The 14,590-nt window shown below is 38.9% G+C and overlaps 2 protein-coding genes across 5 annotated transcripts in view; one reads left to right on the top strand and one right to left on the bottom strand.

The window, feature by feature from the left end:
- Positions 1-14,590, top strand: part of LOC149618785 (glutamate receptor ionotropic, NMDA 2B-like) — a 274,821-nt gene that overhangs the window by 198,696 nt on the left and 61,535 nt on the right. The window lies entirely within an intron of this gene.
- On the bottom strand, positions 1,883-4,896 carry LOC149618788 (uncharacterized). 4 transcript variants are annotated; one of them, XM_089854487.1, is made up of 2 exons: positions 4,517-4,896; positions 1,883-3,780 (listed from the first exon to the last, which is right to left on the bottom strand). In XM_089854487.1, exon 2 carries the CDS (start codon positions 3,708-3,710, stop codon positions 2,298-2,300), a length of 1,413 nt encoding a protein of 470 aa, XP_089710613.1. In that variant the 5' UTR covers positions 3,711-3,780; positions 4,517-4,896; the 3' UTR covers positions 1,883-2,297. The 4 variants fall into 4 exon arrangements, with proteins under 4 accessions (XP_089710613.1, XP_089710612.1, XP_089710610.1 ...); XM_089854486.1 differs by having other exon boundaries at positions 1,883-3,890; positions 4,517-4,895; XM_089854484.1 differs by having other exon boundaries at positions 1,883-3,875; positions 4,517-4,895.

The raw sequence follows: 14,590 nt of genomic DNA, 5'->3' as shown, positions 1-14,590 counted from the left end.
ACAACAAAAAGAAAGCCCACTCGATCACGCGCTTGAGGACATTGACCACGGCCAACATTATGAAAAATTAAATGGAATTTGCAGCGAATCTTTTCGAGATTCGAAATGAATAATTTGCATTTACCCCCAGCCTTTGCATCTTTGAATAGATATTTTTTTAATTTCACTCAAACAGCGCTAATTAACGTTTTTTTTAGGAATGGGGCGGTTATTCAATGAGATTCATTTCCTTCTTTTGTAGAATAATTAAGTTTTTAATTATTCAAATAGCTGATTTTGTAATGATAAGCTCTCCGTTTTCTGGTCGGTCTTTTTCAAAAGGCGGGGCCATATTGTCATCTGCCTGATATGGTTAAAACGTAAAATCCGTGATGTAGATCCACAGCGTATTCTGTAAATTGTTGCTACAGCCTACAAGACTGAAAATAATATTTCTACTTGGCTTATTGACTTTAACCATCACGCGATTCGCGCGATCCAGGAGGCTATGCTTCGACAAAAAAGCAACGTCATGGGGCTCTGGTACAATTAGTACTGGCAAAAGTGGATGAGAGGAAAAGTATGAAAATAGCCAAAAGTCGCGAGTCATCAGAGTTTCGCCGTAGTTGACCATTTTATTGGCGTAGCTGAGTTTGGTGCATTTGGTGGAACCATAGCCTCCTGGATCACGCGAGTCACGATTCACGATTGCAGGCGGATCGCGCTCAGAGCCGGAAATAAGAAAAATGTCTTATAGGATATGTGTCCAGTGACCCTTTCCCCAGGCTTTGACTGGAAAATTTATAGGACAATGTCCTTTGGAGTGTACAAAAATAAGTCGCATCTTCATAGTCTAGCTATCAAAACTTCGGAAAAATTTATTATTATTATGTCCAGTCCAGTGACCCCTTTAGAAGTTTTTTTTAAAAAAACTTCTACTACTCGGAGTGTCGGGCAAGTATGTACTTGTTTTTGCATATAAAAATAGTCTTGATTTCTGGCCATCCTTTTGTCGACGGGTGTCAGTAATTTTAAGGGTAGTAGGACACCTCCTATTTAAATTAAGTCAATAAAGCAATCCTCTCTCAATATTCAAAATTCGTTACCTTATTAGCACAATAGACCATTCCAGAAATGCCATAGGAAAAGCAAAACAGCACAAGGGCCTTGCCGCTATATTAGGCTAGTTCCATGATTCCATCACGCCAAGAAGCACCACAAGCGGCAGTGTGGGTGGACTAGCCTCCTGCGTTTAACGAACGCGAGCTCCATCTGGAGCGAGGGAACTCTCCTAATATGGCGGCCCTTCCCCTGCGCGTTTTTTTCTCGTCAAATATTTAATGGAATTTTCTACCTTACTAGCACAATTAAATGTAATTCTTAAACTTTCTATCACAATTAAATGCAATAGGGACTTGGCAATTTGGGCTTAACTCCGCCCCCATCGCCATTATGGTATGTTTTTTTAACAGAATGAAAGCTATATAAGCCCCTCCTCCTGGTATGTATTTTAGCACTAGTGGAAGGTAGCCTGACGTTGCATGACGTAGTACTGCCAAGTCCCTATTATCAACCTTACTAGCACAATTAAATGCAATTTTTAGCCTTACTTGCAAATTTAAACGCAATGCTCAACCTTACAATTAAAATTTTCTTCCTTTTAAAACGCAAACAAACGAAAACGCATCACCACCTTATCACAATCCTCTCTCATCAATGGCGAACGAAAAATTTTATACTGTCAAAGGTGACACTGTGGCACTTGTATTACTACAAGGTTGGACTAATAACCACATCATAGATATACATCATACGATGTAGCGACTTGTATAAAGATAGTTGCATTATCAGTGTCAGCGTTTCGATTTCACGAAATTAAAATTCAAAACGCAAAAACTTTCAAAGATTACCATATTTTATTTATGTCTCCATTAAAAAGTACAAAAGAAATTTATTGAAAAAATGTAACAAGTACAATAGCAATTTTAAGGGACTTATTTAAAATTGCGTAAATTTAGAAAAACATTGTTGAACATGAAATTAGTTGAAAATTTTGTTTGTCCAATCAAAACTACAAACATGTGTTCGTTTAAACACCCCTTGAAAATTGAGAGTAATTTTCCCTTGACACAGTGTAATTACTAAACAATAAACAATATGTATGTAAGGATGTAACTACAACTGCGCGCAATTCTAAATTACTTATTTAAAAATGCGCAGTTTTTTTAAGAAAAACATTTCCCGGCATAAAATTCAACGACAACTTGAAAACAAATGCACTAATTTGAACGAAAGAAAAATCAACAAGTAAACATGTGTTAATCTGAGCAATTGGGATCCAACTCAGGAAAAAACTGAATTAAAATACCAGTAGTGGTTTCCTTAATAGGTTGTAAGTATTGAGAGTCCTTCAATTTCTTAAGGAGGTTTTTGGCCAAGTTCTCACTGACAACGGTACGAGCGAGGTAATATTTCAACAGATCTGTATCGTATGCAGCCAACGTTTCGATAATGGGAAGATGATCATGAGATAACAAATTCTTGGCATAACTCTCGGGGTCAATACTATCAATTACCATCTTAATGGACACAGCGTCTTTATTGTCAGCCAATTCACAAATGATTTCATCAAAGAACATTGAATCGATAGCTTTATTTAATTTTTCTCTTGGGAATCTGGTCCAACAATATCTGAACAAAATACTATAGTTGTAGCGTGTGACAAACTCGAACTCTCCATCAGCAAGCTCTACCAAATCATTGCCGTTTGTAGCTTCAATGGCGCCTTCCATTTTGTCAATGCAATGGTCCAGTGCCTCTAGAATATGTGTATTTGGCCACGCCAAGTATGATATGTTCATCAATAACTGTTCAGGTAGTTCATATTTGGATACTAATCCACACATTTGCGTGTAATTTAATTGACTCAATAAATATCCCGGACCTAATACTTCTGAAAATTGGAGAAAGTCGTGTCTGTCATGATTCAATGGTTTAAAAAGAATATCCAAGGCCTCAATTTTTTCAACTTCAGTTAAATTATTAAACAGAAATTTTACTGTTGATTTTCTAAAATCATAACAATAAGCAACCCTGATGAAAAATTCGACATCAATTGAAGTTCCATCTAACAAAGGGTCTAAAAAGGAACTATCCGGTGGGTCCAGCCAAAGCCCTTCTAGTTTATAAATCCAGTATTGTACCATCAAATTTTCATCCGCATCGATATCGTTTAACTTCTGTGCCATCATATTTTCATCTTCCTCGATATCGTTTAACTTCATTTCTTCTCTGATGCGTGGCCACAGTTCTCTAACTTTATCCTCCAAACAGTATTCGGACGCCATTTTAAAACTGAATGACCAATCGAGGTCAGTTTGATTCTCTAGTAGTAGCCTGGCCATCTTGGGTCGATTTAATGAGCCTTCAACTGTCCAACTCAAATTGGAGACTTGGTGTTCCATGATAGTTGTAGTGACGTGGTTTTTGATTTCAGAAAGCCAATTAATTATTTCATGTCCTACATCAGTCAATATCATCATGGTCATTTCTTTAAAAAGTGTTGGTATGTTGGAACGCTCCAATTCGGCAATTGCACTGTCATTCATTGACTCGCGATTGAAGCAATTATTTCTAATGGAGTTTTTATTCGCTCTAACCCATACTAACGAGGCGAATTTAGTCAGGGCTTGGCGTTGTAGCGAAATCATAGGCAGCTTGGCAAGCTCCATTTTGAATTGTTCAATACGGCTTTTAATAAATGGGCGTATTCCCTATGTGTAAATACTTGATGTATCGAATCTTCAAAATTTCCAATAGCGAGTAATAATGTAGACAAATTTTTTCGATAAGAATCCGCAATCAGGAATTCTCGCTTTTGTTTAAATGCGACTTACCTAAAAGCATAAAACCTAAATAAGAAATAATGTTATTGGGAATTTCTTCCATGCCAAACCAAAAAAGGTGCATTAATGCAGTCATTGCAAAATTAAACACACGAATGCATGCAGCCTGAGCAAAATTAAACACACGAATGCATGCAGCCTGAGCAAAATTAAACACACGAATGCATGCAGCCTGAGCAAAATAAAACATTAAAAAAAAAGGGGGGATTTCGAAAATGAAATACAACTCCACGCATTTTGCAAGAAGATAGATAGATATATTGCTAAAAGGCATCATGATGGTACCCATAGTTAATTGTGATTACTGACAATTATCTTTAATTTGCCTAGCTTCAGAGCTTCAAGCAATGATTTAAAATATTTGGAAAAAACAGTCAGAGTAAAACGTTAGTGGATGAAGTAACACTAATTAAACGATTTCACCAACTAAAATATTTAAGTTAATGCCAAATTAAAGGAAATGCCACCCCACATGTCTCCCAAAACAAGCCCTCTAGGTTCCTTCTACAAACCGATGAGAATTTGAGAAATAACTCTATTTCCACCCAAACGTCGTTTTCTAGCACAAAATAAACATCTATAATGTCGTTTCGGCAGAAAAGTAAATTAAGGAAAAAAGAAATTATAAAAACCTTTGCAAGTAGCCAATTTCGAACACTCGATGAATACTTTACTAATTACATTAAACGACGTGATTTTTAAAAGACAATATTCAGCGACATGACACGTTTTACCGCTTTTTTGAAGCAGACGACTGAAGACGGCTTTGTTTGGTCACTTTGGTCACGCAGGCTTGGAAATAAGGTTTATTTCTGAACTAGTCCTCCGGATCAGTGACCCCTGATGTCTTAAATATGAAACTGGTCCCGGGACCAGTGACCCTTCCCCTATTTATTTTTCTACTGGTCCCAGGACTTGTGGTCGTTCTCTCTTCTAAAAAAAATCTCTCTCGGCTTAGAGTGGTATACACAACTGGACTCCTGGAGTCGAAATTTATGTTAAAATGAAAATAATTAAAGAGGTCCCCATATCAATTTTTAATAAAAGTAGGAATTAATAAAATAGTCATTTTGACCAGTGACCCTCACGTTTTGAATAAAAAAAAGTGGTCCAAGCTATTAATAAACTGGTTTTTGACCTGTAAACCTATCTTATTTCCTAGCCAGCTTTGGTGCATTTGGTGGAACCATAGCCTCCTGGATCACGCGAGTCACGATTCACGATTGCAGGCTGATCGCGCTCAGAGCCGGAAATAAGAAAAATGTCTTATAGGATATGTGTCCAGTGACCCTTCCCCAGGCTTTGACTGGAAAATTTATAGGGCAATGTCCTTTGGAGTGTACAAAAATAAGTCGCATCTTCATAGTCTAGCTATCAAAACTTCGGAAAAATTTATTATTATTATGTCCAGTCCAGTGACCCCTTTAGTTTTATTTAAAAAAACTTCTACTACTCCGAATATAGGGCAAGTATGTACTGTTTTTGCATATAAAAATAGTCTTGATTTCTGGCCATCCTTTTGTCGACGGGTGTCAGTAATTTTAAAGGTAGTAGGACACCTCCTATTTAAATTAAGGCAATAAAGCAATCCTCTCTCAATATTCACAATTCGTAACCTTATTAGCATAGGAAAAGCAAAACAGCACAGGGGCCGTGCCGCTATATTAGGCTAGTTCCATGATTCCATCACGCCAAGAAGCACCACAAGCGGCAGTGTGGGTGGACTAGCCTCCCACGTTTAACGAACGCGAGCTCCATCTGGCGCGAGGGAACTCTCCTAATATGGCGGCCCTTCCCCTGCGCATTGGTTTCTCGTCAAATATTTAATGGAATGGTCTATAAAATGCAATTCTTATTCCTTACTAGCACAATTAAATGCAATTTTTAACCTTACTAGCACAATTAAATGCAACGCTCAACCTTACAATAAAATATCATCACCTTACCACAATCCTCTCCCTTCAATGTCGAACGAAAAATTTTATACTACCAAAGGCGATAATGTGACACAACGACTACTACAGGAACTGGGCCTGTTCATTCCCCTAAAATAGGCAGGCTGGGAAATAGCACACTTCCTCTGGTCCAAAACCAGTTTATTAATTGCTTGGACTAGTTTTTTAATTCAAGAAGTGGGGGTTACTGGTCCTCGGGACCAGTTTATTAATTGCAAATCTATTGGAGAGCAAAGGCTGGGACCAGTCCGGAGACCAGTAAATGATTTCAGACACTAGGGGGTCACTGGTCCAAAGGACTAGTTTAAAAAATATCCTTATTTCCCAGCCTGAAAATAGGTCTTGTGTTAATTCGCGCTTACACGGTTACCGTCGTCTGCTATTGTGTATGCTAGAACTTCCTCGATTTGTGTTTGTAGTCAGGACAGAGTAGCTGGTAATGTTTTAAAAGGTATTTGAAGGTATAATAAGGATTTAAGTAAGGTTATCGATGCAATAGAAGAGCACATAAAACTAGATACGTTTAAAACAAATCTCTGTAATTTAGCTATAGCGCGAGCAGCTTGCGTCGTGATGCACGTGATCGAGTGGGATATGGTTAAACCAAGGAGCATAAATGTCTGAACTACTTTCAGTCGCAAGTTTGCAAGTCCATCAGTCACTAGTAGACTAAATAGTTATTGGCGAAACTTTGATGTCCGCGTTTTTTAACACAGGCTCTATGGCCATTGTCACTTTCCCTCTCATCCACATTTGGTACTGGACATAAGCAATCTATAAAGACAGTGAAACTCCGTTTTAAAATGCTTAATTATCTTTTTATACCCAGTAATGAGACTTAAAAGTAGTATTAAATTGCGAGAAACTAGAAAAAGCGTGGAAAACACCCGGAAAGCGTAATTATTTTCCATATTAAAAAATTTAATTAGGAGCAAACGAGGCATAAACATAATCCCAAAGGAAATTAACACGAAGCGCGGGAACTAGGTTCGGTAGTGCCCGAAGATATGCATGGGGAAAAGGAAACGAGATCTACCGAACTGAACCAACCAAGGGATGGAATTGGAGGTCGGAAGCCGTTTTAGTTAATTAGCATTTGGCAGGTAATAACTCACTGCGGAGCTAAATCCGCTCAGGGACTTTCACTGATAACCCGGAGGTTTTGGCCGAGAAACAACGCTAGTTTTAATAAAACCCCCGGGGCTCTGACTTGCTCTAGACTAGTTTAGGCCTTGGCTGGCTGCTGTAACGCGCGTGGTATGAAAAGACTGGACGACCATATCATCAATTTTTATTAGGTGCCATCTGTGGCTATGTAGGTGCCGCCACGAGCCGATATAAAAATGGGGGATTTTTCTTGCCTCTAATATTAGTTAACTGCTCTGGAAAAAGGAAAATTGGTTTCATCTGGGGAGAAATGATAAGGTCATAAAGCCGTTTTGATGTTTTCAATTTGGAAGGAACCTCGCCTTATAGGTTTTTTGCTCAGTCTTATGAGACGCTTTTAATTATCAGCGTAAATGGATTTAATTCCCGCTCTCTTTATGATCAGTTGAAATTTAATGGAGATATATCTGGTCCAAGGGAATATTGTTTAACTTTTCATCATTTATAATAACCAAGAATATAGAGATATAAGAACTTCTATCTCATTTGGTCATCGGCTCCCAGCATAAGTTCATAAGATATGTTCCATAAGTTTGTCACTGGTTATTGAGAGCTTGTCATGAAGTGAAGTAGGTCATAGATTCTACTAAAGCGACGACTGGTGAGGCGCTGTCAAAGGCTTAGCATAGACAAAATAGGAAGATGGACTGCCAAACCGAATGTAGTCAAGTCTCGCTTGTCGTTCTCGAACTAGCTCGAGCTCTAAGTCTCTAGCATTATGAACTTGTATAGGTAGTGACATACTTATGGAACATAGCTTATAAAATTATGCTACTAGTGAACTTTCTTTGATCTTGTCTATTGGCCTGAGTTATTAATGGTGAAAAATCTTAACTGGTTCATTAAAACATAATTTGTTTGGTTCACAATTTCTATTACCGATTAGAAGGAATAAAATGTTTATGCAATAAAATTTTAATGGATGTAAGAGTTCAATTTAGACTACTATAAGGTTTTGATAGTTTAAAATACTTGAAAAAGTGGAAATTGAACTCAGTTGGATATTATGAATTTCAAAATATTTCGGAATTAAATAGGATCAAGAAGCGATATCTAGTTTACTAGGGAGAAGGTCCCAGTCCCTCCTTTCAAAATACAAGGGGGACGTAAAAGGAGGTCGGGCTATATCGCCTCTCCTCAGTCGGAAAATACCTAATTTTCGTTATTCGCGTCGCGTTGACGTGCGTTTTGAAGAACCAATGAGATGTTGGCTGGTTGTAATTTAGAGGCGGGGATTAACTCCGTACCTACGTTTGGACTGGAGATAAAGCTAGAAATGTGGCGAATTAATACCTTCTCCCTAATAAACTAGATATCGCTTCTTGATAGGATGGTTGACTATGTTATGACGTCATAACCGTACCGTGTTTTGATGGAAAAGATTTAACTCGCGGCTTGTTTTGGCTAAATAGAGGGAGCATCGTGCGTATTCGTAACAACAACGCGACGTCATAACTGTGTCGTTTTTTCATAGACATTTAAACTACCTGTTTGTTAGTAGATATTTCTCAAAATATAGGATATATATTTTAAAGGTTTTCTTAGTTATATTTTAGCTCGCGGCTGGTGTTGGCTAAATAGAGGGAGCCCCGTGCGTATTCGTAAAAACAACGCAACGTCATAACTGTGCACTGCCTTGAACTGTGTCGTTTTATATAGAATAGGCCTATGTATATTTCAAAGGTTTTCTTATTTGTATTTCATTGGAAAGAGTATTCAATCCGAAATATAATGATAGATTTATAGGGTACTATTCTTTTAAAGAAGTATATCAAAACATGCTGTAACGGTAATTTTCTACTATACGCTTATTCCCCGTTAACATTCTACTACTATTATTAAGTTGGGCTTTAAATTTAACCCTAGGTTGTAATAATTAAGTCGGAAACGTAATTTGCCATACCTTAGTGAGTCATATTTATTTAAAACAAGGAATTAACTATTATTGTGCTACTATTTACTATTTCGGCGTTCTATTGGCCGGGGTTTCTATGCGCATAGGTTTTGGTTTTAATTAGTCCCTAACTAGTGGACTAATACCTTAACTTAAAATTAACAATATATAATATACGCGACATAATGATTACGTGTATACGCGACAAAAATGATAAACTTGGCGCGACACAACCCCCCAAAATATCATGCAACCCTAAGCTAACGATGCCAGTTTTATCTACTATTATTTATACTATTATTAACTACTATCATTGTTCTGTTATTGTCTTTAACGGTAATTAAATTAATGAGTACTCATCACTGTTTCGTGTTAGAGAGAGAGGCGATCTGCTGGTGTTGAGTGGCGAGTAGTTGCGGCATCTCGGCTAGTTCTCGATGTTTAGAAACTGTGGTATTCGGCTCGCAGTTGGTGACGGCAGTTGGACCATGGTCAGACGGCAAGGAACCTTCGGGAACCCGGATTAAGGTTGGCGACCAGCGCTCGGCTTTTAGGGTTAAGTTCAGGAACTCGGCATTGTCAGGTAGTCGTGTCCGGCCGGAGCGAGCGATTAAGAACTTAAGAGTTCAAGTCCAATTTTAAGAGTGACTGTTGTTAGCCGCTTCATCTCGCTTTTTTTTATAATATGGTATCTGGTCGGTACTTGGGCTTCTAGGATCTCCGGATGATCTTATTGGCCAATCATCAACCAGTCCACAAGAGGCGCTTGTTTATCCCTTTCCTCTTTCTATCATTTTCGGGTTGACATCCTCTCTCTGAGTGTTTGCTAGGTCACGACCCGCACTCGTGACCTTTCTATGATATTGTAAAGGGTTTGTTTCTCTCTCTCTTGCGATGCACGTGCACTTGTGACCTTTCGATAATATTGTAAAGGGTTTTGCACGTGCACTTGTTACCGTGTCTAATTTTTATCTCTACTGGCATCGTACTGGCAAAGCGTACTTTCTAGAGGTATATTTTTATAGCATGCAAAATAACAATACCCGTAAATAATTCCTATGACCCTAGGTATGGCAGTTTTTGTGGTTTTGAAAATAAATACGAAAAGGGAAGGCTATAGTCAACTTTCTATTCTATTATATTGAGTGTGGAGTGAAAAACATGTTTATCACGAGGCCTATTGAAAACTCATAGTAACGAACTATATTTAAACTAGGGTGAAGTAAATAACTTGAGGTAAAAATCAATATAATTTAGGCTTAATAATAAATGTAGTAAAATATTTTGCTACACACCCCACCTCTTAGAACCGAACGAACCTCGGAGGTAAATGGACTAGGCCAGGGAATAAAGTAAAAAAATAAAAAAAAATTAACACTAAATGAAAACTAAATAAAAATTAAAGTAAGAAGCTGTACACTATATACACAGTCGGCGGAGGGCAAGCGTATGGGTGCACATTCTTGTAGTAACTGGGAAGGTACCAAACCCCAGAAACTCAGCGCGAAAAATTAATTTCTTATCCCAATGCTTTGGGTCCTACTGGGCCAAACTACTTGCGGTTTCGCAACACCATATGGAAGCTATCGTCGGCTGGGGGGCGGATGATATTTGGCTTCGCTTTGTGTTTGCCTATTATGGGGCTTTCAGTCTTTTCTAAGTCGCGCTCGTTAAAGAGCTTAAGCTGCCTTAAGTGAAAAGTCCCTTTTAACTCCTGGCTACTATCTCGAGATTTAAGTTTGTAGGTATGTGAGGATAACTTTTGATCCACTACAAACGGACCTTCCCAAGCGTTAGCCAACTTGGCGCTAAATCTATCGCCAGCGTTTGATTGGTGATGGGTTTTTCTCATTACCAGATCTCCTTCTTTGAATTCAAATTCCCTCTTTTTGCTATTATAAAGGGCCGCGTTCCTCATTTGGGACACTTCTAAGTTGCCATGGGACGCCTTAATCGCTTCACCTATTATTTCAGCTCTGCTAAGGGGATCAATGGCCTCGCAGGCTTTGGAAAGTTGGGTTTGATCCACGTTCATTATGGGTGGCTCGCGAATTTCTCGGCCAAAATTTAAGAATGAAGGTGAATAGCCTGTCGACTCATTCTTAGAGGAACGTAATGCCATTACAAACTGTTGTAACCCAACATCCCAAAATTGGTGGCTTTCGGTTACATAACACTTGAGCATCATTCCGATGTTTTTATTGACTCTTTCGGTTTGATTGCTCTGGGGTGAGTAAAAGGAGGTGAATCTTTGCTTAATTTGAAAAAGTGTGCAAACCTCTTTCATAACGTTGGACACGAACTGTGGTCCTGAATCGCTAACTATGCGTTTTGGTACGCCGAACCGTGCAAAAACTTGGTCAATTAAAATGTTAGCAATGTTTTTGGTTGTGGCTTTCTTTAAGGGATGGGCTTCTACCCATTTTGTACAGAAGTCCACCACTACAAGTATATAGGTGTTACCATTTTTGCTACGGGGGAATTCACCCTTAAGATCGATGCCAATAACTTCCCAGGGTTGAGAGGGTTCTGTTGCCTTCATGAGTCCCGCTTGTTTGATAGGGGGTGACTTATGCTCTTGGCAAATTTTACAAGTTTTGACGTAATGATGGACGTCTTTTGTCATTCCCTCCCAGGTGTAGTATTTACGGACGCGTTCTAGAGTTTTAGCGATGCCTTGGTGACCGGAAGTGGGTATATCATGGCACGCTTTTATAACTACTTTAACTAAACTTTTAGGTACTAAAATGTGAAAGGAGTCTAATTGGGGACTAAAGTGATTACTACTAATTTCACCGTCGTCTTTACAAGGTGCGCTACTACTATTATCACTAGGGATTCTACTATTGCCCGTGTGATCGCTATCCTTGCAACCGTCTCCTGATTGACCTATTGGCATGCGTCTATATACAATGCCGTCAATTTTTCTACAGGAGGGCCCTACTCGCTTAATCCATTGACCTATATTATCATTAGCGCCTGTGGCTCCTTCTTCAAGAAAGGTCAACAAACGACAAATTTTTGAGTCTGAACGTTGCTCGTCTATGATACGATTGCCGTCTAAATCTATTGCGTCTACTACACTGGTCTCTTGGTCTGCTACGGCTACTAAAATGTTGTCGTCAGTTTCGGCTGACTCGGGTAATCGTGATAAAAAGTCTGCGATTATGTTCTTTTTCCCAGGAATATAGACTATTTTCATGTCAAAACATTGAAGCTTAGTACTCCATCTTGTAAACTTTCCTGTCGGGTCTTTTGCGTTCTTTAACCATTCAAGGGACTTATGGTCGGTTATTACCTCAAAAGGGGCACCCTCTAGATATACTCTAAATTTTTCGGTTACCGCCCATACTATTGCGAGACATTCTCTTTCAGTAACTGAAAGTTTTCTTTGTGCAGGATCTAGCGTCTTGCTAGCGTATTGCACAACTCGCGTTTTCCCATCTACTATTTGGGTGAGGACTGCGCCCAAGCCTACGTTGGAAGCGTCGCAATAAACGGTGAAAGGGTTTTTAAAGTCTGGGGCGACTATTATTGGTGCTGTAGAAAGTCTATTCTTAAGCGTGTCGAAGGCTTGTTGTTGTTCTGCCCCCCAAACCCAATCAACATTATCGTGCGTCAGATGATGCAACGGGGCAGCTATATCTGCAAATTTTGGGATAAACCTCCTATAAAATCCCGCCATTCCCAAGAATCGCCTAAGTTGGCGTACTGTTCGCGGTATGGGACAATCTGTAATTGAGCTAACCTTGGCTGGATCGACCTCTATACCTCGATTAGAGACAAGATGTCCCAGGATGTGAGCCTTTTTCCGGCAAAATTGAATTTTTGATGATTTAATAGTTAAACCATCGTTTTTAAGGATGGATAAAACTTTCTCTAAACTTTCTAAATGATCTTCAAAAGTGTCAGACACTACGTATAAATCATCAAAGTAGTCAAAGACCCCCTCTTTAGCTAATTTACCAAATAAATTATTAACTAATCGAACAAAAGTGGCCGGAGCATTTGTAAGACCGAACATCATAACTTTAGGGCGATAAACACCGTTATGAGTCACAAATGCGCAGGTGTCACGGCTTCCTTTATTTAAAGGCACCTGCCAATAACCGGACCGCATATCCAACACAGTTATATACTCTGGGGTTTTGACCGATTCAAGAATATCTTCAATTCGCGGTATGGGGTACGCATCCTTACGAGTTACTTGATTCAACTTTCTATAATCTATTACGAGTCGATGGGTTCCATCACTCTTGGGTACTAACAATGTGGGGGCTCCCCACGGGCTATTACAGGGTTCAATGATATCTAACTCCAACATCTCTTTAATGATACTATCTATGATATCTTTTTTATGAGGAGAGTTTCGGTAAGGGGAACACGCGATGGGCATACTATTTCCCGTGTCGACATAGTGTTCCACCGATTTAGTTAAACCAGCTGTGGTGGAAAACACACACTTATATTTGAAAATTAACTTTCTTAATTTGTCCCTCTTTTCGGGGTCTATGGGAGCTTCCTCTAAAACCTTTTCTATACCCTCTAAATCAAAATCCTCGTCTTCAAACAGATTACATTCCGTGAGATTAAAATTTATCCCACTGTTATGGAAATCGTGCCATACTGAAGGATTTGTTTCCCAACACCAACTTAAATTGCCAAAGCTAACAATCATTCCTGCCTTTTTTAAACAATCTAACCCAATAATACAGGGGTATGCTAGATTTGCCAAAACGATTGCTTCCTGTGTCAACTCTTTTCCCGGTAATTTTAATGGGATAATAATAGCCTGATCTGCTATTACAGATTTTCTGTTTACAACTTTAAGTTTAACATTAGTCGGCGAAGTTTTAAGATTAAATTTTTCTAAATTACTACTAAAATTCTTATCTATTAAGGTAACGGTGCTACCTGAATCGACTAAAGCGATTGTAGGTATACCGGCTATGGTAACTTCTATTAAACATTTATCTTTACTACTAGACGTTGACACTTCGAAACAATCGGCGGCGTATGGGCTATTTCTTAGGGTGACTACTTTTGTTTTGGGGCAGGACCTTCCCCTTTGGGTCCTCCCCTTTTCCCGTTTCCCAATTTGGTGGGGCAATATCTTTGGATGTGTCCCATCTCATTACAGATAGTACATTGGGCATCGGGGCACTGAGGGGTTTTATGACCCTCTTTGTGACAATTAAAACATGTCACGACTCTGAAATTACTAGTCGGTTTTCCCCCTTGATTAGACTTATTCTGGGGTTTATTCCCATTGTTGTTGTTTGCCCTATTGTGATTACTTCGACTATCTGGTTCATCATAACAACCAAAACCATGGGCCGCTTCTAAGCGTGTAGCATGGGCTAATAGGTCGCTAACAGTGTTATAGGTAAAGAGTGCTAATGAGGGTTTTAATTTTCGGTGAAGGTTCCTATAAACACTTTCAACTTGGCGCTCGTCAGATAGAGGGGTTTCTAATTGTAATAATATTTCGCGCATAGCATTAACGTAATCGCGTACACCCTCTCCATTTCTCTGTTTTCTATTAATGAGCCGCTCATTTAAAACCGAATCATTTACTTGAAAATCGTACTCTTTCCTAATCAACTGCTGGAATTCTCCAATTGTTTGTGGTTTTATTTGCAATGCCTGCCACCATTCTAACGCGGGTCCTGCAAACATTTGCGGGATCC

Source organism: Phalangium opilio, unplaced genomic scaffold (assembly GCF_054372755.1).
Source record: "Phalangium opilio isolate 3A_F unplaced genomic scaffold, DU_Popi_V2 ptg000209l_1, whole genome shotgun sequence".
Taxonomy (NCBI): domain Eukaryota; kingdom Metazoa; phylum Arthropoda; class Arachnida; order Opiliones; family Phalangiidae; genus Phalangium; species Phalangium opilio.
The sequence above is the reverse complement of the archived record's forward strand: the minus strand, read 5'-3'. Positions and strand labels throughout refer to the sequence as shown.